The sequence below is a fragment of the Vigna angularis genome, chromosome 6 (assembly GCF_016808095.1).
Source record: "Vigna angularis cultivar LongXiaoDou No.4 chromosome 6, ASM1680809v1, whole genome shotgun sequence".
Classification (NCBI taxonomy): domain Eukaryota; kingdom Viridiplantae; phylum Streptophyta; class Magnoliopsida; order Fabales; family Fabaceae; genus Vigna; species Vigna angularis.
The window spans coordinates 35,667,346-35,693,575 of NC_068975.1; the positions used below are offsets into that span (position 1 = coordinate 35,667,346).

At 32.7% G+C, this 26,230-nt stretch overlaps 3 protein-coding genes across 6 annotated transcripts; 2 read left to right on the top strand and 1 right to left on the bottom strand.

The window, feature by feature from the left end:
* The first annotated feature begins 3,308 nt into the window (after positions 1–3,308).
* Positions 3,309–10,456, top strand: LOC108340935 (uncharacterized). 4 transcript variants are annotated; one of them, XM_017578508.2, is made up of 16 exons: positions 3,309–3,725; positions 4,953–5,055; positions 5,180–5,287; positions 5,513–5,548; positions 5,736–5,846; positions 5,954–6,037; positions 6,112–6,230; positions 6,743–6,844; positions 7,287–7,403; positions 7,483–7,548; positions 8,296–8,362; positions 8,731–8,784; positions 9,264–9,359; positions 9,950–9,976; positions 10,083–10,118; positions 10,196–10,456. In XM_017578508.2, the coding sequence occupies exons 2-16, from the start codon at positions 4,996–4,998 to the stop codon at positions 10,325–10,327; spliced, it is 1,215 nt and encodes a 404-aa protein (XP_017433997.1). In that variant the 5' UTR covers positions 3,309–3,725; positions 4,953–4,995; the 3' UTR covers positions 10,328–10,456. The 4 variants fall into 4 exon arrangements, with proteins under 4 accessions (XP_017433997.1, XP_017433999.1, XP_052734842.1 ...); XM_017578510.2 differs by lacking the exon at positions 3,309–3,725 and adding an exon at positions 3,757–3,857; XM_052878882.1 differs by lacking the exon at positions 3,309–3,725 and adding an exon at positions 3,906–3,925.
* Positions 10,457–12,170: 1,714 nt separating this feature from the next.
* Positions 12,171–22,483, top strand: LOC108341007 (secretory carrier-associated membrane protein-like). Its single transcript, XM_017578605.2, has 14 exons — positions 12,171–12,317; positions 12,444–12,571; positions 17,416–17,481; positions 17,998–18,114; positions 18,256–18,318; positions 18,966–18,999; positions 19,589–19,711; positions 20,661–20,723; positions 20,827–20,920; positions 21,151–21,196; positions 21,287–21,354; positions 21,795–21,843; positions 21,997–22,062; positions 22,160–22,483. Exons 2-14 carry the CDS (start codon positions 12,515–12,517, stop codon positions 22,244–22,246), a joined length of 933 nt encoding a protein of 310 aa, XP_017434094.1. The 5' UTR covers positions 12,171–12,317; positions 12,444–12,514; the 3' UTR covers positions 22,247–22,483.
* Positions 22,484–24,789: 2,306 nt separating this feature from the next.
* Positions 24,790–25,671, bottom strand: LOC108341814 (glycine-rich protein 5). Its single transcript, XM_017579466.2, has one exon. It carries the CDS (start codon positions 25,606–25,608, stop codon positions 25,150–25,152), a length of 459 nt encoding a protein of 152 aa, XP_017434955.1. The 5' UTR covers positions 25,609–25,671; the 3' UTR covers positions 24,790–25,149.
* Positions 25,672–26,230: the final 559 nt, after the last annotated feature.

Here is a 26,230-nt window from a genome sequence, read left to right on the forward strand (position 1 = left end):
AAATAATAATAATAATAATAATAAAAAAGAAGAAGTTGTTTTTGACATAAACTTTGGTTAGATTCACATAACATTTTTTTTTTCATCAAGAGGCCGTCTTTTTGCATTTTCTAAAAGATGTTTACTAGAGATGAATGTAGATTTGATTGTTTTTTAGAATAAAAGAAATACTTTTATCTTTATTTTTAGAATAAAATTAAAGATGAAATAAAAATTAATATAAGTTTGTTAAACTATTTAATAAATTAAAAATGTTTCAATGAATTAAAATAAGAAACAAGTGCGAGTACAAAGATAAATATTAAAATGACAATATATTTATTTTTATCCTTATACTTTTTTTTTATAATAATTAAGTATTACTTACGACTTTCATATATACTTGTACTTTGTAATTTTTACTTTATGAATTTAATCACGTTTTTTTATTATACTTAAAAGATATGTTAGATATGTTTTTCCCTTTTAAATTATTTTAAAATTTTGTATTTCGTCATTAAATCAAACTATATACCTGTATTTTACAAAATTCATGGTAAAATACTAAAATGCACCTGGATTATTTCATATGTGATGAACACTGTTCTATAACTTGCACTTGTTTGTTTTCACAAAGTACAAAAACAACACATGTATGTATTTAATTTAGAAATAAAATATCATTTTTAAAAATTAAAAATATATTTAACCTTAAAATATTTACAGAATCTTTAATCAACTTAAAAAAATCAATAGAATATGCTATCTACATCAATCAATGGTTTTACACTAATACAAAAAATTATAAAATATTTCGTAAAAATTTGCCTGAAAATGGTAATCTGTGAATCAAGTTAACCAAATCTTAAAAAATTATTCTACTTAAACAATAATATTAACATGTGATTAAGAACTATAATAAAGATAGATGATTAAATTAATTAAAAACATAGTTTTATATTTTAAGGATGGAAAAATATGTTAATGTGGTGGAGACCAAAACAACCAAAAGGATGCTTTCCGTGACAACATTTACTTGTTCTTTTTGGAATTTTGAAATCTTAAGCGGGTGCACGTGGGATCATAAACTCCATCACGTGACTATCACTGTGAGTCTTTTGAAAAATAATTAACTACACTTTTGATGAACTGCCATAAAAAGAGTGAATTAAATTTCAGTAACTATTTAATGAACAAGAAATGTAAATGTGTTAGAAAAAACATTTTCCGCTTCTACCTATTAATCTATAAATAATTATTTTCTAAGATTAATATATATACATAATTTGGGTGAATGTGTATGGTATAAAAGCATTAAGAAGGTAGAGTGTTAGGTTAGGTTGGTCCCCTGCCATAACACCTACTAACTTGCCAGCTAGCAAGCTAATTAAACCTACAAAATTCACAGATTAACAAACCAAATCTGTAAATTATGTATAATTATATAATTTAAAAAAAATAAAAATGATTAAGGGTAAGATTTGTAACCTTAATGTCTGGGATGAGCTACAGAATAAGGGACATTTTAGTGATGCAGGTCCAAAGCTTCATCCACATAATTAATCATTTTGTAACTTACCTTTAGCTTCCCCATCATTACTAAGTATGAGTTTTTAGTAAAGCTATATTACATGACATATGGATAAAAAAACATTCTAAAATTGTAAAAGAAAAGACACTATTTTTTTTCTTTCAAGATATTGAATGTATACCTTTTTTTTATTGAATATTTGTTTATCAAATATTAAAATATGATTGATTTTTTTGTAAACACTAAACACAGTTGACTATGAAATATAGAAAGAGTAGGTTTATGTCACTGTTGGAAATCGATACAAGGATGCTTGACGAGATTAATTAGTAGACCTGGAAAAAGGAAAATCCAACACTGCTTTGGTAATTGCAGTGCAGATGCACATTGACAATTAAGTTTTTTTTGTCTCAAACTCTACAATATTGAAAAATAATATTTTATACAATTTTCTTGCATTTTTTTTAAAAGGAAACTTTTATTTTGTGCCTAGATTATATAACATGAAAAAGTAATTATTTTGTACCTAGATTATATAATTTATTTTACCCTTTTGATTTTGCCAGCTGTTGAAATGTATTTATTTGGTACATATTCACGGGAAAGAATTGTTAATAGTTTCAAATCAAGATGTTGAAAAGGTAGGATGTTGGTGACCTAAAAAATGCTATGCAACTAGGATTTGTCAAAACTATGTAGTAGTGTTATTATAATATTACTACACGACCATGTCTTCTGTCAGAAAACTAGGATTAGCATAACATTTTTTTTTAATTTCTTCTGTCAGAAAAAAATTCAATTTCTCAACCACATCTGGTTGATTAAGACTGTTTCACTATTCTACAAACACGTTGGCATGTAGTATATGTGCATTTACAATACTTGCCAATTTATTATCCATAAACAAATTTTATCAATTTAAATTCAAACAAATGTTATTAAAATATATATTTTTTAATGCTATTGATAATTGTTGCAGTAGTGTGACAAAAAAACCAACATAAAAATTAGGATAATGTTATATTACTATAATTATGATTACTAATATTTATTTTTTTATTAGTCTAGATAACTTAGGTATGTAGAAAACCAATACATTGATAAATGCTAAACATAAATTTTGTTATAACACTACATTGTGTTTTTATTTGAAGTTACCTAATCAAAGTTTTACTCCACAATCAACTAAAGAAAATTTTCAATAGCTCCATTTACTGTAGAAAAAATGTTGTGGGACCTTAAAAAGGTAATGAAATGCAGTTTCTATGCCCAACAACCATTCCTCTTATGGGGGGAGATGTTAGTGCTCTTTAATGATGTCGTGTAGCTCCTTGAGGTGATAATTAAAGGACACGTTGCCCTTAAACCCAATATTAACAGAAGTTGGTTGTCATTTTTTAATACCCCTTGTCCACATTATTGCAATAACACGTAAATAACTAACTATTGTAAACATTTAATAACAGATAATGAATACTTTCACATATTCATCATATTACATTAAGATCATTAACTAATGCAAGCATTTAAATATTTCATACTGGAAATTGGAGATTAAGTCCATAATAGTTTCATAATCAATTTAAAAACGCGAGTTATGGTACATGTATATCTAGAAATTTTATTAGAGTTATGGTCCATGTATCTTCTTTGTTATAATTTGTAATAAAACAAGACAAATGTACGTTTTTTTATTCACCTTTTAAGGAAGATGACTTAAGAAAAATAAAACAGACAGAGAATGGTAATTTTCTTATAAATGGTGGGAGGAAGAAGAAAGATAAGGTACATCTTGAAGGGTGACAAAAACAATAACAGTATAACAAAATACTAAGGATAGTTATTTTTAGCTGAGAAAATCTAAGTGTGCATGGAGTTACAAAGGTAGAGGGAGAGAGGAAATAAAATAAAGAAGAAGAAAGAGGGAAATGTGACTGTGGCGAGACGTGAGAAAGGGTTGAGAGAGACAGAGGCGAAAGTGGCGGTGCAATTAGCAAGTACTGTAGTAAAGAGAAAAGACAGTCGTGGGTGGTATTTGGAGGTGGGACTAATAAAGCTACCACTCTGGTTTTGTTGATTTGGGTTTGGTTTTGAATGAGAAGCGAAGAGGAGCAATTAACGAGATTCAGTCAGTGCCAACAAAAGAGTGTAGTTGTCATCACACTCTTCGTCTCTTCATCATCAGTCATCGGTCAATAGACACGCATGCATTCAGGTTCCCTCTTTAACCTCTTTCTTTGTTGCTTTCTGCATCGATACTCTTCAACCTCTGACACTATTAATTCGTGGCAATTCATTTCTTTCACTTCTTTATTTATTTTCATCTGGGTTTCGCCGCTTCAGCTCGGTATGTCATGTGATCTTCAAAGTTTTCTGCTTTTCGCTTTTTCAAGCGACCCCTTTAAGTTTCTCAGGGTCTTTCCTTGCTTTCTCTCTCTTCCCTCTTTAGTTTTATTGCCTTTCACTGTTCTGGTTCTGTAGAGGACGATCCGGGTCTGAGAAGATGATAGAAAATCTTCTATCTTTGTGCTTTTGAAAATTTGGATTGAAAGTGAAGCTTTACTCTTCTTTAAATGACAAGTAAGAATGTGTGGAGAGGGTTAGATCTGACTGAAACGGTCAGAGAGTACTGAGTTGTTGTTTACTCTGTTGTTATCTGTCGGAGTAACTTTTAGTCCTTTTTTCTTTATTATAATTCTGTTTAATTTTCCCGGAGAAGAAAAATAATGTGCTTTGTTGTGAAGGAAGGACTTTTGGTTGCAGTCTGGTTCAATGTTCTGGACAACTGTTTGTTCTTGCAATTTTTTCACGCGATCTTTGTAGTTGGGGGAAATCCAATCTTTGCATTTTTGTTTCCGTGTTCCTGGATGCTTATGTTGTTTCGGAGATTTCTCGGGTTGCTTTTATTGAGTGTCGTTTTTGGTATATTTTATGTGCAAGTTTGGTTGGTGTGTGGATTCAGCAAGCCGGGGGCGTGCTTTTTCCCTCATTACTAATATTCTAAGCATGTGTTTCGCTTTTAAGTTTCAATTCATCCCTCTCTTTTTTCCAATTCACAAATATTAGCTCTTTATTTCTTTAATGTTAGTTATCACAGTGCACATGCTTAATATCCTTTTGCGCACAATATAGTTGTTGTAGTCTTGTTTTAAATTGTATGAAAGAAAATCATATAGTTTGTACTGGTGTTTGTTTCTCTGTTGTGTACATGTGGTAGTGTTCATCAATTTAGCTCTAAGTCATTTAGTATATTTTTTATGGGATGGTCATTTTCCTTGCGTTTATGTTTTATGTTGTGCTTTAGAACTTAGAATATGGTAACTTCAATTTTTTGTTGTTTTGACCAGTTGGTTATTTTATTTATGCCAAAATTTGCAATGTTGTTGAGAAGTAGACATATTAAGCACTGGCTTGAAATGGCTTCTGTTGCTTAATGTTACAGCGACCATTTTTTGATGAGGACTGAATAAAAGATCCAATTTTCTATGACGTCGATCAAATCATTGAGATGGCTCATGAGAAAAAAGAGTGGCTTGTCTGATGGGGTCTGTCCTCTTTTCTTCTATTCTCGTTACTTTGGATTTTGTTAGGAGTTTCCTGTAAAATATTCTTTAGCTCTGTTGATTCATGTGTAAGATCACTGTTTTAACAATAGTTTTTTTGGGGCAGGGCAAGTCAAGTTTCAAGATCAGACAACTGCCTTTTATGGCAGTTTTGTGTACAGTTATGTTGTTCATTGTGTATAGAACTACAAAGTATCAGTATCACCAAGAAGAGGTCAGTTGAATTTTTGAGATACCATTGCATGTACGTCCTAAAAAAAGGTCAAAGTGTTTATTAAATGTCTGATTAATTCTTACTTAGCAATTTAGCATCTTATTAAGGATAAAAATGTGCTACTTTTCCAGAGAACAATAATGCATTGTCATATGACACATTGTTATGTTGAGTGTTCTAACTCGAATTTCCCCCCTTTCTATGTTTATTATCTGCTGCTATCAGATTGACAAAAGATGGAGTTTCTGGGGACAACCAAAGGTAAAAACTATGATGTTAGATTACTAGTCCAATTAGCTTTCTGATTCTCTTTTTTCATATTTGATCTTCTATGCATTAAAAACACCCTGCTGGTTATTGTAAATTGATTGTTTTCAAAATTTGTGATGATCTTGTCTGTTTTCACAATTGTTGCCTGATACTTCGAAAATATTTTGTGTTGGTGCAGGTGTATCCTGCAACTTCTGAGAAGTTGAAAGGCTTGCCAAGAGGTATAATACATGCTGATTCAGATTTGGAGTTAAGACCACTTTGGTCGAGAAGTGGTTTAAGGTCAAAGGTCAGAATTTTTGCATCATTCTTGTATTTCGGAAGATAGATTTGATTTGGGGTTTTGTACTACCTGTGTTAACAGTGTAATGATTGGGCTTGTTTATGATATTGCAGGCTAATGTTTACTCTAATCGTAACTTGCTGGCAGTACCAGTTGGTATTAAACAAAAGCAGAATGTTGATGTTATGGTGCAAAAGGTATTTTTTATGTTGCTCTTAGATTGTTCAAATTAATTAAATCATCATTCTTTGTCTAATTTCATTTATTTCAGTTTCTTCGAGAAAACTTCACAATTATTTTATTCCATTATGACGGCACTGTGGATGGATGGTGGAATCTTGGTTGGAGTAGTAAGGCCATACACATTGTTGCTCAGAATCAAACAAAGTGGTAAGTGCAAGACTTTTATTGAAGGGACAATGCTTGATTCTCTAGAGGAGAGGAAACTACAAAATAAATGAAGCATGCTATACCTTCAATAAGTAAATCATTTTTTTAAAGTAAAAATTTCTTCAACTCAGGATGAGCTGGTTAGCCAGTTAGGCTAAAAAGGGCTTGAAATTTTTGGTAAACATTACATAACTTAGAAATAAAACTACAAATCTTGGAAAACCATCACAAGAGAACCGGCAGTCTGATATACTGAGTTACTACATGCTGGATACAGATACCATTAAAAGGGCATATTAAGGGAAGGGAGCTCAGGCCAAGCAATGATTGATTGTCCTATAGTCTATAGATTTGAACATCCCCAATCCCATAGCCTTACCCAGGCATTGACAAGATGTAGTTATCTGAATACATTTTCAATTTCGTTGTTCCCAGCAAATAAAGGAGAAAAAAAATATATTTTGATTTAATACGTAATTGATGGATTACATATTTCATGAATTCTTTGACAGGTGGTTTGCAAAAAGATTTCTACATCCGGACATAGTGTCTATATATGATTATATCTTTCTCTGGGATGAGGATCTAGGGGTGGAGCATTTTTCACCTTCAAGGTATGAATGGTGTATCTTTGCTTCTCTGGTGCTACTGTTCTTTTGATATTTGTGTGCAATCTGCCTTGGATGTAAATGATTATCATTTTCTAGGCTAGCAGGTACCTGCAATACTGGTTTAAATGTTATGATAAAGAATCCAATGTTATTTTATCACATGATATGCTATTTTTTTGCCCTTTTGAAATTTGATAGCTGAATGGAAATCGACTCTGCATTCTCTGCTATACAATATAAGATGTGTATAATCCTTATAAGGCTTCTGAAAATTACATTAGGTTTATAAATCTTTGCTCTTCGGGGGGTGGTAGTTGACAAATGAGGTTATTTATTGGTTTTATATTCTTAAACCTTTTCTAATTTTAAGGCTAGTAAATAACCTTTCTACAGGCTTTTATCTCATGTGATAAAAAAAATAATTAATGTAGGTTTCTTTTTGCAGATATGTTAAAATTATAAAGCAAGAAGGTTTGGAGATATCTCAACCAGCTCTTGACCCAAATTCGACAGAGATACATCACAGAATTACAATTAGAGCTAGAACCAAGAAATTTCATAGGTGATTTTTTGTTTGACTATCCATATGCACTTGCTAAACAATGCTTTTGTACTTACATTTGAAGTTTCCATTGGAGCAGAAGAGTCTATGAACGCAGAGGCAGTACAAGATGTTCAGATTCAAGTGAGGGACCACCATGCACTGGGTAACTGTTACTTTCTTTAATCCTGGCAGAGCTGTTTAATATTTCAAGATGTTTGCACGGGACCTTGTTGATGCATTTTATCACTCCATCTACCATCAAGATGGCTGGACATGTTTAAAGTTTGTCTGAAGTTCATTCAAGCCTGCATTTGTGCTCTAATTAGGAAAAAATAGCTTATAGCCAACTCAGAAGCTGATTTAATAGCAAAATCAAAGCAAATCACTTTTGAACTGTGAGGTCTACTAAATTATATCACAGACAAGTATGTCTACCTGTTAGATGACTAATGTTTTAGAAATTCTTCTTAGGTGAAAAGGACTCGTGTACTGTCTTAATATTACATTTTGTGTCAGCCATTATTGATGGACGCTATAATTGATTTTAGTTTAGTGATGTTTGTCTTTTTTATTGTTTTGTGCTTCTAGGATGATATTGCAGAATAGGTTGATGAGGGATTCATAGAAATATATGGAATGACCTGCAACATATTACTAGGTCTTTCTACTAGATGGTTTTTTGAGAATGTTATCTTTGAATTCCTTTGGGTGCACTCATTTTGAATTTGAAATGATGCACTGAAGTCGTCTCTTTTAGATTGTCAGAACATGAACAATGCTGATGATTTTCTGGACTTTTAAAAGCGTCATTAGAAATGTGATAAAGAAAATTTCTTGTGATTATTTATGATAAATCTTGGCATGCATAGAGCCTTGTTAATGACACAAGACTTTAATACAACTTGTGTAGGTTTGTGGAAGGTATGGCTCCAGTTTTCTCTCGAGCTGCCTGGTACTGTACTTGGCATCTTATACAGGTAATGTTGTTTGCAGAGCTCATACGAATATTAACTAAGTTCTGACCAAAGACATGTTGCAAAATCCTTTCAAAATCATCCTAAACTTTTGTTTCTTCTAGTTGTACTATTGAGTTATATATCATGAACAATTTAAATTTTTGTCCATCCGAAAATTATTATGGTTTTCTGTTGTCTTTTTTTAAAGTTACAAAAATGCTTGCCTATAGGTTTTATGAAATCAGGTTTACCTTCATCTACCAACTGAAAAGAAAACATGTTTTGATTTACATGCAATTCATTTTGATGGGCTTCCTGATGAGTTTTAACTAAATCCACTATATTGTCGTTCAATGTTGGCTCATCATTGTCATCTGTATCTTCTTCAGAACGACCTTGTCCATGGTTGGGGAGTGGATATGAAACTAGGATATTGTGCACAGGTGAGAAATATCCATTTTTTGGACACTTTTGGTGGTTGTAAATTTTCCCCCCTCTTTATTTCCTTTTTCTATGATGGCACTTGTCTTTGTGTACAATTCTCATTGTGATGCATTTTTGGTTCTTGGTAGTGATAAATATAACTAATTGTGTGTACGCTGTTCACCAATGCTGCAGAAATCCTCCTTGTGCTCAGCTAAAAACCTTTTGCTCTAACTTCTACCATCTACGTATATGATATTGGCCCATTACTATTTAATACTGCATTTGACAAGAGATAGAGTTATGGAATATAAGTTTACACATTCTCATGCCACGCCATAAGCATGTCAATTTGGAATGCATCATGGGTTGATTAATTCAATTTATATGTAATCAATTGATCGTTGGTTTACTATATAGGCTGTTTTGCTCTTTCTTTTTCTTGCCACCATTTCTTTATGACAAGTGTCGTTAATTAGATGAATGTCATTTTTTTCAGGGAGATCGAACTAAAAATGTGGGAGTTGTTGATAGTGAATATGTATTTCACAAAGGAATACAAACTCTGGGTGGGAGTGGTCACAGAATGTCGAAGGTATTTGCCTCCTCCTTCCCTAATGTTGTAATTCAGTGTATCCGTTAGGTTCCTAGATTTGCACTGCTGTTCTTGCAAACCAAAATATATTGTATATGCTCCAACTTCATATTATTATTCCTTATCCAGTAATTGTAAATACTTTACAGAATAAAACTTATGACTTACTGTCAAGAACAAACATTGTTTGTTCGTTTTTGATCATGCAGTTATTTACATAAAGAATAAATAATAGTATTTTTTTTTCATTCTACCTTCATTCATCACAATCATCATGTATGTCAAATATGTTAGTTTTTAAAATTGGATAACAGTGTAAAAGTTTTACGTTACATATGCCTATGGAACTCTAAAGCAATTGTTCCTTCTGTGCTGTAATATTTTGTACAGACAGTATTTGTTGGTCTGAACTATAGCGATATGAAAACATGTGTCATTTGCTAGTTTTACCAAATTCTGATTAGATATTATCTATTTCATCTGACTTTCCAAAATTTTCCATATTTTGTCAGTTTTATCGACATTAGTCCTCTGAAGTTTAGACTTTTGTTTGAATCACGTCACAAGAATTTTTGTTTCTTTTTCTGCAGGTTTCAAACCTACAAAGGACAACCAAGGTACTGTTTTAATGGCATTATGTGATTCTTGGTTGTAATCTCATTTCGTTACCTATCCTTAATATTCACATTCTTTGTTGATTTTGAATCATTTCCTAATAAGCAGAGGCAAAGTGGAACAGGAATTGATGTGCGAACCGAGGTGAGTCATTTAAGCTTACTTTGAAAAGCAAGTGTTTGTGCTATTAAATTACCGTTAACATTGTTTATATCGGGCAGATACGAAGGCAATCGACATGGGAATTTGAAATCTTCAAAGAACGTTGGAATGAAGCTATTTCCCAAGACAAAAGTTGGGTTGACCAAAGACGAATAAGAAAAATGCACGACACTAAGCATGTTACCATTTAACTCTCTTGGATATCTCAAAGTTTCAATCACATTAACTTCATTTTATTACTATTATAGGCATAATTAGCTTGTGTAGATGCGTAAATTCATTCAATTTTGAAAAGAAAAAAGGGCTTGATTTTGGTTTCACTCTTTTCCTTTCCCTCTCCTACCCTTAGTATGCTCCCATTATATTTTTATTAATTGGAGTTGGTGGTGGCTCTAGCAATATGGATTAGGTTTTTATTAGCTGTTGGCTCTTGTAAACACTTGTTTGTTACTTCCGTTTGGTTTTATGTGTTGCTTAGGTGTTATTTATCCTAAAGCAATATTATTAGTATTTTAAGATGTAATTAATTAGTGGCAGGTATTGCTGAATTAGAAGTCAGCCACACCAAGAACTTGGGTCATAATATATTAAGATCTTGTTCTTTTGAGTGGATTTGAGGGAGGGAGGAAGTGAATTGAGGGGATTTGAGAGGATTTGAAGAAAAAATTTTTTGTCATTTATTTGAGTGAATTTGGAGGTAAATGAGAGTGAATTTGGAAATAAATTTTTTTAATTTGTCACGTCAATACAATTCTATACTAATTTTCACAAATTTTTTTTCCAAATTCATTCTCATTTACTTTCAAATTCACTCAAATAAACGACAAAACAACGCATAAATGAAACATTATTTTGTTCGTCCTTTGTGGAAATTGAATGGAACACAGGTTGAAGCCTGTAGAAGGTCACGAGGAGCGTAAAAGTCACGATTCTGTGGTCGAGCGTCAATGGTTGTGGTCATTCATCCATCTTTTATCAATTGTTTTGATTTTAAAGTTTCAACCGAAGACTTACAACTTTACAACTTCGGCGAAGTGAACAGGCAACAACAACTTTTAATGTTATATATATATATATATATATATATATATATATATATATATATATATATATATATATATATATATATATATATATATATATATATATTAAGATAAAATACTAATATTTTATTATTAGTATATATGATGCAAACATACAGTTTAAAAACATTTTTCAGACTAAGTTATAAGAATCTCAACAAAAGATACTGTAGAACCTAAATACAATAAGACAGAAAAAAATAGTGGTTGAACTGTAACATTATCTGAAGCATGTCTCTGAGGATTTGGCACAGATACCTGATACTCTTCAACTATTATTTCTTTAGATTAGTTACTTATTTAGAATTTACAATAGACATGTAGAATTCATTTTCTTATGAAAACAGCACAAGGAAATAATATTTAATTTAAGAAAGAAAAGAGTTCCTTAAGCATTTCTAAGAGTTGCAATTGTAATAACAAGACATGCAACGAGGTCAACCAATCCGGTTTCAACGATTTCCACCATTTAGATAAAGAATATTTATTAAGTAGTATTTTGAACCAAGGGAAGATTATAAGACACATTTTTTCAGTTCATTAATCAATTTCAAATAAACTCTCCAAATATTTATTTATTTGAGCATTAGAGCGTGATTATGGTTAGTTTAACTTTAACCGACATTTATATTTTTAATGGGTTATTTGAAGTAGATATGATTAGATCATAGTCTATTAATAACTAATCTAACTCCGTTTACGTATAATACATAATTTTAAATATTATCAATGTAGTACATAACTAATTAAATTAAATTAATGATTTTAAAAATGGTATTTTTTATTTGATTAATAATACAAAAATGGTGAACTCTTTTGTTTTATTTTAAGTAATTAATCATGGGTAATTAAATAATTATATCTACTAACATCAAGCTCACACACAAAAAATTAGTCCTAAATTCGAAAGTCTAAAGCCAAACTTGTAAGCACAAAGAATACAAAATAAACATGTAGTAAACGATAATCAACAACTAATTAATCTTTCAATTCTTTGCAATATATTTTTTTCCAAATCATTTTTATGATAGCAACGTTGAAGATGGAGTCTCTCTCTCTTTGAAGCTGACCAAAGACCATTCTCTTGTCTAAACTGCTGGTATTATTGCCTTTTTGTTGTTTTTCCAGCCATTTTCTTCCCTTGCATAGCAAGTTTCAATACTTTTTTATCTCAACATTTCAAAAACTTTTCTTTTATCCCTTTGGTACCTTGTTCTGTGAATAGTTCCAGATCTTTGCAGTCCTCTGGTTACAATTCCGAGGCTACTTTCTTGTTAGCACCGTTAACGTCCTCGCATGGCTCATCGCTATGATAGTAATCCCTTCGATGAAGAAGAAGTCAATCCCTTCTCTGTAAGTCCTTTTCTCTCTTCCTCATGAGTGTTACTTTCAGAAAGTTAAGTTTTTGTGAACTGGGTGTGCGCTTTTTTTTCTCAATTTGATCTTGTTCAGTGGTATTTGAGCTTTGAATAATGGATATATTAGTGTTTTTTTTGTTTTTTTTTGGGTTGGGAACTATTGTGATTGTTTGTCGGTGGACTTGTTTCTTACTATATTTGAACTTTATCACCGAAGAACCGGGATTTTGGGTTGTCTATGACTTTATTTTCCATGTTGGAAGAATCTTATGTCTCTGCTATTTTTTTCTTTGCCTTTAATAAGGTGCCTTTTGAATTGAGTACAGAAAACACCTCTTTCTGAACTTGCAATAAATAAACAATAGAATTGCATGCAAATATTTTCGTTGAGTATCCAGGGTAATATTTTTTTTTCGGTGCTTGTGTATACTCTCTCTATAGAATACGTTAGGGGTAAAATGTCAGGAATTCTTAAGTTATGGGATAAGATCAACTGCATGCAGCTGATAGAATACACAGTTACTCTGTCATGGAAAACTTTTCATGGATCCTAGTCAAGAAAGCTGCTGGAACAAATTAATGGAAGAAGCTGCAAATAATATATAACCATCATCAACAAAAGCGGATAACAGCCTAAGCCTATAGCCGTTTTCTAAAACTGGCATGTTCATTCAACAAATAAACGGTGATTTACCTCTTGTGTTTGACGGTGGTTGAATTATAGATGCATACTTTTAATATTATATAATATGTATTCGCATTATATGCCCTGCAAGATAAAAACCAAATAATAAGAGTCTGAATAATAATCATGAAGCATATATAGCATGGATAATGTCAAGAAAGGATATCAATTATATTGTTTTGTGCTTCAATGTCTCTTATTGGTCAGTGAATGAAACATTCAATCATACAGCATATATAAATGCTAAAAGAAGGCTATGGTTGCAAGTTCCACAGAGGATAGTGAATGCAACATATCTAAAAGCTAAGGTGGTAAATTAACTGGTCTTCCTCATAAATAAACGTCATGTCACATGTTATGTTATATATTTTGGCTTCGTAGCTTGGCAACAGTCTTCAATTCTTTTTCCAAAGATGAAAATTAAGGGTCTGTTTGGTTTTAGAAATGGTTTTTGTCCTTCCTTTTCTGTTTTCACTTTCATTTACATAAATAATGTCTTGTTCTTAGTTTGTTGCCTGTATCCAAAATTAAGAGGTTTTTACAGGAAAAGCATTTTGACTGTTTCCTATACCAAAGATGAAAATTAAGGGTCTGTTTGGTTTTAGAAATGGTTTTTGTCCTTCCTTTTCTGTTTTCACTTTCATTTACATAAATAATGTCTTGTTCTTAGTTTGTTGCCTGTATCCAAAATTAAGAGGTTTTTACAGGAAAAGCATTTTGACTGTTTCCTATGCCAAGGTTTTGAAAATAAAAATTTAAACGAAAATTAATATTTTTGTTCTACATTGCGGATGAAAACGAAAATGATTTTCTCAAACTAAACAGACTCTAACTGATGTCTTGTCTAATGTTTATACTCTATGTGTAACATCCCAAAAATACAGTCTAAAACTATATGATAGAATAATCACATTGAATAATATTACAGATCAGTCTTACATTAAAGAGAAGTATGCTTGTGGCCGAACCGCCTTACAGGAAAACTAGAAAATTAAAACCGAACAACATAAGCAAATCCCGACCGAACGGTTTACAAAATACTATACCGAACGGTCCTACCAAAAGAAAAGGGGAAAAGATGGTCGAACGATCATCTTAAAACTAAGCAATTCTGACCGAACCGTTTACAAAAGCCCATACCGAACGATCATACAAAAACAAAGGGAAAAGGTGATCGAGCGATCACCTTACTATCAGACTATACTACTGACCGAACGGTTCTACTGTTCGGTCTTAACTTCTACTTCTACTAAGTTTTCTTCCTTCAGCGCCTCTTCCAGTAGCTCGTCTCCTTCTGCTCACATCTACATGGATGATCATTGCAACAGAAGGACAACCGAACGTACAAAACAGACAAGACAGGAAACATAGGGTAAGCTTATGTAATTTAATTCATGTATAAACATATATTTCACACAATCAACCAAACAAGATAATTCATCATTCGTTCATGCAAAGCCTAATACTAGACTGACTGTCCGGACTGTATGAATTCTGTGTAGCTACGACGTTCGTGCACCCCATTCTGTGTAGCTACGACGTTTGTGCACCCCGGTGATGTAGTAACTGGGATACCCTCAACAGCTGCCACCCGAGGTTAGTCCTATCTGTCCAAATTAACCATAAGGACTAGGACCTCCTGCCGTTCCCCCACATGACTTACCCTCCTCTACGTTAGGACGAGTAATCACGGGACATCAGGATGAACCGCCAGCTTAGCATGCCCACATTCATACTTTACCAAATTCCAATATCCATTCATCAGATATTCCTCCCCGGAATACTCGTTCATAATCATACTCATTTCATCTACATCATATTCCATCATCTTTTATTTTCAAACTTCAATTTTTTAACGAAGATCCCTTAGGATACCAAATACCGAACGTTCAACCCTAACTCAGAACGAGACCGAACACTTGGAGCGAGACCGAGAGGTCTCCAGTTCCAGATCAGATTAAGACCGAGAGGGTTACTATCGGGTTGAGAAAGAAACCGAGTACAATTAGATATCACAAGAACGAATGGAACGAATGTTATTTACAAAGTGAGCCAATTAAATGAACTGACTCTTGAGAGCTCAAACCGAACACCGAAAAGCCCATGCCAAGTACTAAGACTCTAGGCCGAAACCAATGGATACACCAAAGAATAATACTTAGAAGAATCACATGAAGAAACCGAACGCTTGTAAATACTTAGCTTATTTGAGTTTAGCATCGAGAAAACTGAATGCCAGTCAATGACCGAGCATGGTAGAGAGAGAACTCTATTGAATTTGGACGAACGTTATTTTCATCAAGATAGATTATAGAAAAGAGAATGAGCACTTGGTGTAAGACCCAGCACTAAATAGTACAAACGCTTGGTGAAAGACCTAACTCTAAATCGTACGAGCGCTTGGTGAAAGACCTAGCATTAAATAATACGAGCCCTTGGTGAAAGACCTAGCACAGAATAGTAGGAGCGCTTGGTAAATATAAGATATCATTTGACTAATGTTCAAGAACGAACGGACATACTACTACACAGATATAATTTATATTAAAATACCAAGGAAAGGATATCCTTGGTGGAACGCCTGTACACAAATTGTACTAGACGAAGACGCTCGTCCTCAACATAAATTCCTTCCAAATGAAAGAATCCAGTTCTAAACGAGTTCCCGAGAAAAACCGAACGGTCAACGACCATTCAGTAACGAACGTACATTATCATAGGGAATTTCATACTTAGAATTATTTATCTCAACTCGTTTCTCAACATTTATTTTCATAATTTCATACATTCATATCATAGTAAATTTCCATACTTCATACAATCAAAACATAGCAACAATCATATTTCATATTAATTCAGTGAATTCAACGAACGTACATGCAATCCAAACAAACATACAAATCAAATTATATAAGTTTCCCTTACCTCTGAGCGTGACCGGACGTTCACAGAGGCAGAATACAGTTCACACCACTATAAGTTCTTCTACCCTCAACGCTCGATAATTTCCCAACTAAACCAATTAAAACCAAAACACTATTAGAACCTCTCATTTTAGAGGAGCGATCAACACATGAAACCATAACTTGGTTTGCATGTAAAAGAAAACGCACGACTAAGTGAAAAGAAGAACTTACCAGCTCAGCTTCACAAACCGAACGGTTTAACTGGAAGCTCTTGACGCCGGAAGTGCTTCTGCGGTGCCTGAGTGGTGATCGGAGAAGAGAAAGGGTGAGATTTTGTAGAGAGAAGGAAGAGCTTTTAGAGAGAAGGAAGAGATTTCAGAAGGTTGAAGATGGCTGGTGCATGCAGAGAAGTGGCACGAAACTTAGAAAAATTTCAGTTTTACTCTACCGTTAACAACGTTCGTCCAATCCGCGACACACACCTGTTTTCCACTTTCTGAATCTCAGACTTCCTTTGCTTGACATCTGGCGTCCGTTCAGAGGGTTTTGGATACGTTTTAAATGGGTTCTGACACCATGCTATAGAAAGAACACTGAATGAATAGTAATTGACTTGATTACCAAGAAGCTAGGGACGACCCGAAGAAGTAGCACCAAACCAATGTTGGATTTATTACTAAGTAAGTTTGGTACTAACCTACATCATAATAGTAAGTACATCCTTGCACCACACCATATACTTGTTTAAGTTAGAATATATTAGAGACAAAATCTTCCATGGACCACTTACAGATTTTAGGATATATGGTTCTTGACATGGTATTAGAGCCTTTCTAATCAAGTGTAAATTCAATCCTTGTTGTTCTATCCTTTAGATTAAATTACATTTTAGCATAAAATAAAATGGGCTTGTATATTGACAATAAAAAAACTTAAGCTTTAAGGAAAGTTGCCCTTTCAACACAATAGTAAGTGTATATCTGTTTTTGTGAGCATATATGTTTGTCTGAATAAGATGATATTTATAGTAAGTGTATTAATGTATGATTTATATACAATTTGAAAATTAGTTATTGTACTTGAGGATTTCATAGATTTCGTTGTTTGAGCCCTCTGATGTCAAATCCCCACTTAGAATAGTTTTATACTTGTTTCTTAAGGTTGAATTTTTCTGTGCAGGTAAACTGTGTGTTTTTATTTGCAATGCTTCCTCTTGCCTGACCCTTCAAATCTTTTTTACACTTACAGGAACCAGCTGTGAGGGGAAAAAAATCAAGCCAATCAAGTTACAGTGGGGGTGCATTTTACACTACAGTGAGTTTGTTGATTAAGCACTAGTAAATCATATTATATTGTGTGCATAATTTTATTAATGATTTTAAAGCCATAAGTGAATTGGTGAGCAATCTTGTTTGTTTAACTTAAATGAGCTAAGTGGTGATGTTGTTTGCGAAGTATGAGTCATAAACTACGTTCCCCTTTTCATCTTTATGATTGCTGAACTATCCGGATCCTGACGAACTTTCTTTTTCATATAGTGCAATCCATGTCAATTGACTTTGTCACACTTCTCAGAATAATCAGCCACACAAGAAAATTTTTTTGACAGAAAATATTGCCCAATGTATTTTATTTTGTTTTCTCCCCTTCTCTGTATTGTCTTTGTTTAACTTTCGTACAACTGAAACACATAGTAAGGGAATGAGAATAGTTTACATTGTGTTCCAAAGGAAACCATTTACTCATATGTTTCACCTGGGTTAAAACCCTATTAATTGTTCACAACTGCTTGACTACACCTTATGCATCTCGATGTTCTAAAATTTTCAGAATCCTGGAAGTGTTGTCCCTGCCACAAATTCAAGGCTATCACCACTTAATCCTGAACCTGCTGATTACAACTATGGTTTTGGCGCGACAGTTGATATACCTCTTGATCCATCAACGGTATGTAATAAAAATTGAGGTTATTGAAATCCCAAAAGTCTCTCTTTTATTTTTTTTTTCCTTTTTTTGTTCTATTCAAAAATAAAAATTGTTGTGAAAATTGATTGTTTGGTTTCCAAATATGACCTGTTTTACCATTAGGATTTGAAAAAGAAGGAAAAGGAACTCCAAGCCAAGGAGGCTGAATTGAGAAGAAGGGAACAGGTATGCAATGTGATTCAGGACCTCTATATGCACACTTTATTGTTGGGATTTTCCGTAGTTGATTCCTAACAGACTACAGAGGTTGGGACCTGGAACAATCATGTTCTTTGTTTTCTTTTTCTCTTTTCTGCTCTTACCCCTCTTTTGTCTGTGGTATAATCTTGATACCCGTACACAAAAACTAGTTTTGACAGTGGAATATATATAATTTGACTGATTTACTATTTATAAATTACCGGAAAATAACATGTCTAGACTAACAACAAATAACTAGGCAAGTGGTAAATGTGTAAACCATATATTGACTTAACCGGCCATTTGGTTAATTGTTCCAAATTATCATCATCATCATCATCAACTGTAATTCTAAACTTCTTTTGACGAATAATTGATCATTTATCGTCACCATCTTATATTTTAAAGTATGGATGTTAGGAGGTTATCTGAAATTGTTGTGATTAAATGATGTGCTGATGCCTGAAGTATGCATCTTCTTAAATGTCATCATCTACAAGTTATGCTGTTTCCTGATCTATTTTTAGAATGTCTACTGGTTTTTGTGAAGCTTTCTCTACTGATTCCTTATTATCAACACATGCCTGGGAGGTTTCCTGTGTTTTAATATCTATCCATTTATTAAATTATAGGAAGTCAGACGGAAAGAAGAAGCTGCTGCACGAGGTAAATTCATTTCAGTTATATTTGTACTTGATGATAGTTAGTTAGGGCTTTTGTAATTCCAAGAATCTAGATAGGCTATAAGAATAGAGAAGAATGGACAGTATTGAGTTGCTCCTTTGCAACTGAGTTCTATGACTCTGCTCTCACAATATTATCTGTCCAACTACTTTATAATTGATATCTCTTATTCAACCACCCAATTATCTGACGGCATGACTATTGATTGAGCATCTAACTTCCTTAATCATCTTAACTGCTTTCATTCCTTCTACTGTTCACTTTGCAGCTTACGTAGTGGAATAAGGCCTTTTCTATTGTTCACTTTCCACATCCTTCCCTTATTCTGAGATCTACTAATGTTTGCGATAAGTTTGCTTGTTTCCTTGGCTGCTTTTGGCATTCAACAGAATGGTGGAAGAGCACTACTGCTAGAGAATTCTATAGATTTTACATTGCGTGTAGCTCTCCATCCATTCTACATGAGTGAACTCATTTCTTAAAAAAATGTTTACTCGTGCTTAATGCTTGGACTATAAATATCTTTGGTTCTGCTTTTACTCTTCAAGTGCATAATTACACTATTTTACAGCTGGAATTGTTCTTGAGGAGAAGAATTGGCCACCATTTTTCCCAATTATCCATCATGATATCGCCAATGAAATTCCAGTTCATCTTCAAAGACTGCAATATGTTGCTTTTACTTCATTGTTAGGCAAGTTATCCCATCTTTTCTTCCATTGCAATATGGTTTGCGTCAATGCATTGTTTTTAAGCCAACAATTATTGATGGTATCTCATGCACATTGATATCTTTTTTTAGTTGATTCTGTATGAAGGCTCTCCTTTGTATGTTTTCTATGGTTTTTTGTTGTTCTTTATGTGTGTTTAATCTCTAAACAATGGTTGGATTGATATGGTATATTTTCAAAACTAAAACGGTGCAATCAAGTATCAATTAAATTTTAAATTGTATGAAATTTTGTAGATGTGAGTTTATGAGTACTTTAAACCTAATGGTTGGATTTATATAGTTATTTTTTATTTTTTGTAAAAAAAGTTATCCAAAGGTGTCTTATTATAATATTTGCATATTGCAGTATTCTTTTAATTGATGCTACTTACTAAAACTTTACATCGTCTCCTAGCAATTAGCCAAGGAAAAATCTTGTGAGAGAATACTATTTGTCATAAATTTAGCGGTTTTTCTGTTATAGATATCACTGTCTGCATTAGTTGGCCAGCTGACATAATTGGAGTTGTTCTTTGATCTTGATATACTGACTGTACCGGAAAAAAGGCATCTGTCTCATCCATTCCTCAAATTAAATACAGAATCATTTTTTTCATTGTCTGCGTTTCAATTCTTTTCTATTACTATTTTTGTGCTATCCTTATAAAATACATAAATTGAAGGCCTGTGAGAAAGCTGAAGAGTTGATAGACGGTGAAATGTATGAGAATAAACAATTAAATATTGGTGAACCGGTTTTTTTTTAAATGATTTAAACCACTGACGTAGCTGGTTGGCACTAACCTGTTCTATTGTCTGCTTATCACTTTCTCTGTTGACTTCTTCTTGGCTTGGTGAAGATGATGTTTTAATTTGATTATGGTAATAATATCTTATTTATCTATAATGTATGAAAATTGATATCATGCAGGATTGGCTTTGTGCCTCACATGGAATATTATAGCTGTCACTGCAGCTTGGATCAAGGGAGAAGGTAAGTTTAGATACGAAGCAAGGATTTTTGTGGTTTATTGAACGGCTCAAAATCCAAAGATGTCAACAAATTCAATGCTTATGTAATGTTTCCTTCTTTGTAGGTGTGAAAATATGGTTTCTTGCTATTATATACTTCATAGCCGGAATTCCTGGAGCATATGTCTTGTGGTATCGCCCATTATACCGTGCTTTTAGGTAATTATTTCACATACTTATAGTCATTTGACTGTTTAATTTTTTACCAACAGCTATACAATAGCAAGCATTCCTATTTACATTGCACCACTTGTGTAAGATGAAAATAAATTCTTGAGAAACTGCATTTTTTGATCTTGCTCATTTGAACAAAATATGAATGGATATTTTGATCATTCTAATTTGGTTACACTCTTGATTTGAAATTTGTTCTATTTTTACTTTTGCAGGACTGATAGTTCTTTGAACTTTGGATGGTTTTTCTTGTTTTACTTGGTAAATTGACTGTTTTACTGCTATGCACTTAAGCTTTGATTCACATTTCAAACATAATTCACTTATTATCATTTCCCTTTGTGCTTGCAGCTTCACCTAGGATTCTGTATCTTAGCTGCAGTTGCTCCTCCCATAGTTTTCAAAGGAAAATCCTTCACGTAAGTTAGCTTTATATATGTACACTTCACTACTTATTCCTTATTGTTTACATATTATATGATGACATGACCTTTACCTGTGTAATATGAACATTCAGAATTTTAAATGGCCTTGTTTGGTTCATATAGCCAATCGCATTTTGTTGGAAAAGGACTTAGTTTTTAACCTTTTTTTAAAATAAAAGTGAAAGAAATATATATGAAAAGAGTTACATGGAATTTGACATGAGTTGAATCTAGAACATGTGCATAATTACTATACCACGTATAAATTACAAGAGTTGATATATAAGTGGTCCTAGAATGACTAAGAAAGTCAAACTGATAGCCAGGTTCTTCAGGATAATAAATTTTGGGATATGATAAATACTATCTAGAAGCTGGTGTTATTGTCATTTTTTTTTGCCTAATTCTTGGTGCCGTGACTCATTTTGATACAGAGGCATTCTGGCAGCCATAGATGTGGTGGGTAACCATGCAGTGATTGGAGTAAGTACGCCTGTAATGAAGTTTTAGTATTCCTGCATGCTGTTAATTGTCCTTTCACAAAGCTACGTTACACTTTTATCAAAACCTTGTACAACAAAAATTTCCCTGCTTATAAACGATTTGTAAAGTTTTTTTCTTGGCATTTACCTGTAGATTTTGTACTTTGTCGGATTTGGGTTGTTCTGCATTGAGACTTTGATCAGCATCTGGGTTATACAGGTTCGGATGTACTTCTAAATTATTTTTATAAGTGGATGCACTTAGCTCTTGGACTGAACATATTAACTTTTTGTTTTTTGCTTTTTGTTTCATACAGCAAGTATACATGTACTTCCGTGGCAGTGGTAAGGCTGCTGAGATGAAGCGGGAGGCTGCAAGAGGAGCATTGAGGGCTGCATTATGATAAATTTTCATATGGAGGTAGTAGTTTTGAAGTTTGAATTGCTGTTGTAAATTATTAGCCACAGATAATTGCGGATAAAAGTATTTTTTCTGAGTTTTTGTTTGTCTTGTCTAAAGCATGCTACCTGTTCGAGTGGCTTGTTAATTACTATATTTGTTGATGTATATTATAAACAAAAAAGCATAGACATACAGTGGTTGACAGAAAAGTGCTAAAATTTATTGACTTGATCCTGTATGCAGAAAAGTACTAGACTTTTATATTTATCCATAGAACTGATTTTTATGAGTTAAGACATAGAAAAACAATGACATAAATGCCTTCTTGCTTATGATGCTTATTTCTCTTTATCAACATTCTTTTTCCTTTTTCCTTTTGTTTGGATTGACACAATTCTTTAACGAACATCAATCATTGTAATGCAATTACCTGAGACAGCTAACACAGTTTTCTTAAAAGAAATTGCATGAATTTAAAGGGTATATGTATAATTTGAAGAGGATATTGGTTTCAAAAGCTTGAAAAGTAGCGGCTGAGGCTGAAGCAATGTGAAAAGCCAACATCTTGCTTTGATTTGGCGCATAATAAGAGTTGTCTGCTGACAATGAAGTTTTTGTTGGTTACATTTTGTGGAACATCCAACGGACGCACCATAGTTGTATGATTAGAACTGGCTGTAAATAAATAACAAGTATTCATTGTATTATACGAGATTATATATATGTTAAATAGAGACATTAATTTAAAAATCTTTTAAGAAAAAAATCATTTTATTGATAACTATGTTAAGATATAAAAACTAGAGAGATACAGTCTTGTACACTTTTTTATGACAAAAGTTTTAATGAACTTTAAATTTAATTCAATTTTTAAAAATAATACTTTATTTATGTATTATATATATGTTTTATGAATTGATGATATTTTTTTGTTTTATTTAGTTTGTCCTTTTTTTTTCTTTCTTAGTGTTGGTTCACTAACTAGTTTTTTTTTTCTCAAATTATATTAGGATAAAGTAAAAGCTTTGCGAGATTGTTTAATATACCAATTAAAATATCTAAGAAGGGGTAGTTTTCAGTCTAGATTAATTAAAAAATAAAAAGGAGACTGTATGTTTGTATCCTGAAACTGAGACAAATCGAATTTATAATTTATTAGATTATAAATGAATCACAACCACTTCAAAATGGAATTAAAGGCTTGTCTGTAAGCTTATAAAAATAAATCCTTGGCGCATGGTCAACAAAATAAGACCATTCAACGTATTTTGAGAATCACGCATGTTTAAACTCAACCGTATTTATCTTAACCATAAACACATTCAACGATATGCAATAAGATACTTTTATAATTTTTTCTCCTAGTAAACCTCTTAATTATTAAATTATCTTATCTATCTTCATGCATTCAATAATTATATTTTTTTTATCCAATATTAGGATGAAGTTTTAAGGTATCTTTATGTTAATCATTCCATCCGAAGTTGAATATAAAAAAAAATGTGATTCATTTCTAAAGTGAATTCCATCTGATAGTTTTTTTTGGAGATTATATCATAACCCGTACAAATATGGGTAGCCTAATAATTTATTAATATAAAAACACGCCACTTGCAATGTTAGCTTGAATTAAAATTTATTAAAATAGGAACCCTTTTCTTTTCTTTTTTTTCAAAAGGCTGGTATGTATGCCAACCACTTTTCCAATAATAACTATGAACTCGTGGGAAAAGAAAAAATAATACATTGGTATATTAAAAACGACTCATGTGTTGTTTAACTTGAGGGAGGATAAAATTAATATTTTACATTTGTCAGTTTGGATATGCAATATCAGATTTAATATTAATTTAAGCACAAAAATAGTTCATCACTTTTACACGTTGCTGGAGAAAATACATCGAATATGAACAGAAATGGTCTCACCTTCGTTAATCTTCCATAGTCAAATTTCAAATTTTATTGAAGAATATTTCAAATTTCAAATTCCATCAACACATTACAAACAGTATTATATATATGAGAAATCATATTTAAAATTTTCTCTTGATAATACGTTATGTATTTAATAAAATATAGATTACCAAAATTAAATTTTAAACTTGAGTGGCGCCCTGATTACTTTACGACTAGATAACTCTCATTTTGTATGTACTTGTATCACAAATCTATTGAATTATGTTAATTATTGAAAGAAAAATTTGAAGCATTTTATAAATTTGAGGTTGTATATATTTTTGGCAAAGACACTACTAATAGAACGTTTCTTACAGTTATTGTTGGGTGATGGATGCGAAACCGAAGGTTCATATCACATCTATGACCTAATCATTGTTTCTCATTACATCCCATGATACAAATCTCATATGCTGCATATCACATCTATTATGAAATGTGAAGAAGATTAAGTTCAGAAGCAACATCATTACTTCAAATGGAACAACAGCAGCGGCTTAATTAACATAATTAACATAATACCCTATCTTCATACATTATATAATAAGCAAAAATTACAGAGTTAATTTAATATAAGTAGTTTCATAGTTTCATCCACCAAGCACTGTCTCGTAATATATTTTCCATCCATACATAATAATCAAAACCAACTTCAACCACCACCTACATAGATATGTATCAACTTCTCATTTATTTATATCATCTTAAATGATGATCAACATCACCATTTACTAAAACAATTTCACATTACCATCCAATCACAAGTTCATTTCCATGCTTCAAATCTATATTAAAATATGATTTGTGATTGATCGAGTAGTGTAAAATCGTTGCACACCGGTTCTACGTCACTATTAAACTCTAAGTTTGATTGCATATATTGCGATAACATAGTAGTAGAAGCGATAATAAGTGTTACCTACGTATTATTGTGCTTAATTAATGGGCTTAGCAATAAGCGATGCATTTCTTTTTGCAGTCCATGGTACAGCCACCGCCGCCTCCGCCGCCGCCGTAGCCCTTGCCGGAGCGGCTGAAGGAGGAGAAGCACTTGGCCGGACACGTGACCTTCTTCTGGAAACAAGGGCCCCGGTCTTTGCACACAACGGATGGTCTTATGATACCACCTTTAGAGGAGCCTCCATTCGGACCTCCATACCCGGATCCGTACCCTCCTCCCATGCCGTTACCAAAGCCGCTTCCGAATCCGGGTATGCTGAAGCCCCCACCGGGGCCAAAGAAGCCACCTGGACCAGCTGCACCACCGAAAGCACCACCTTGGTTGTTGTTGTTGGTGTCTTTGGAGTACTTGACTTGATTAGGGCTGGATGCGGGTCGGGTTGCGAAGGAGGGTGAAGGTATGAGAAGAAGGGTGAAGAAGAAGAGAAAGGTGATTGTGGGGTTCATTTTGAAATGAGATCTTTGTGAAAGTGGAGTTTTTAGGATTTGGGTGTGTGATGATGATGAACGTTGAGAAATATATATATAGATATATATATAGAGAGAGAGATATGAATGAATGTGAGTGGAAGGAAAAAGCATTAATTGGGAGGGTGTGGAAGACAGATGGGGTGATTTATGATGTTGTATAGTAGGTTGTCTGCATTTATTATTATATTTACTTCCCACTCTCTCTTTCTGCCGTTTCCACTTTAATCAACACTTCATACTACTATTATTCTTCTGCAATTTTACACTACCCACCATCTCAATGCATTTTTACTTATATAGCTCCTACACATGGTCAACTTTTAAAAACAAAAGAAAAACTGTACTATTTAGCAAAAGTATATATATGCATAAGATAACATTTCACTCTCTAAAATCTAATTCTAATATTAGTAGATGTGCACATGCAAACATATCATTGTAAACTTCATATATTGCATTACGAAATCGCTTTCTTTCTTTAATTAAGGGTGAAAGAAGGACCGTTTGAGAAATTTCATAACTGCCGAGTGGTCCTGTTGAAGGTTATTTATGGGATGAGATTTGAGAATCTGGTATCACGTAAATTTATCTCATTATC

Excerpts from the sequence above, each read along its gene's own strand:
- LOC108340935 (XM_017578508.2), top strand. The coding sequence starts at position 4,996 with ATGACGTCGATCAAATCATTGAGATGGCTCATGAGAAAAAAGAGTGGC. Across the intron at positions 5,056-5,179 it reads AGAGTGGCTTGTCTGATGGG|GGCAAGTCAAGTTTCAAGAT; the intron begins GTCTGTCCTCTT and ends TTTTTGGGGCAG. Across the intron at positions 5,288-5,512 it reads ATCAGTATCACCAAGAAGAG|ATTGACAAAAGATGGAGTTT; the intron begins GTCAGTTGAATT and ends TGCTGCTATCAG.
- LOC108341007 (XM_017578605.2), top strand. The coding sequence starts at position 12,515 with ATGGCTCATCGCTATGATAGTAATCCCTTCGATGAAGAAGAAGTCAAT. Across the intron at positions 17,482-17,997 it reads GGGGTGCATTTTACACTACA|AATCCTGGAAGTGTTGTCCC; the intron begins GTGAGTTTGTTG and ends TAAAATTTTCAG. Across the intron at positions 20,921-21,150 it reads CCATTATACCGTGCTTTTAG|GACTGATAGTTCTTTGAACT; the intron begins GTAATTATTTCA and ends TTACTTTTGCAG.
- LOC108341814 (XM_017579466.2), bottom strand. The coding sequence starts at position 25,608 with ATGAACCCCACAATCACCTTTCTCTTCTTCTTCACCCTTCTTCTCATA.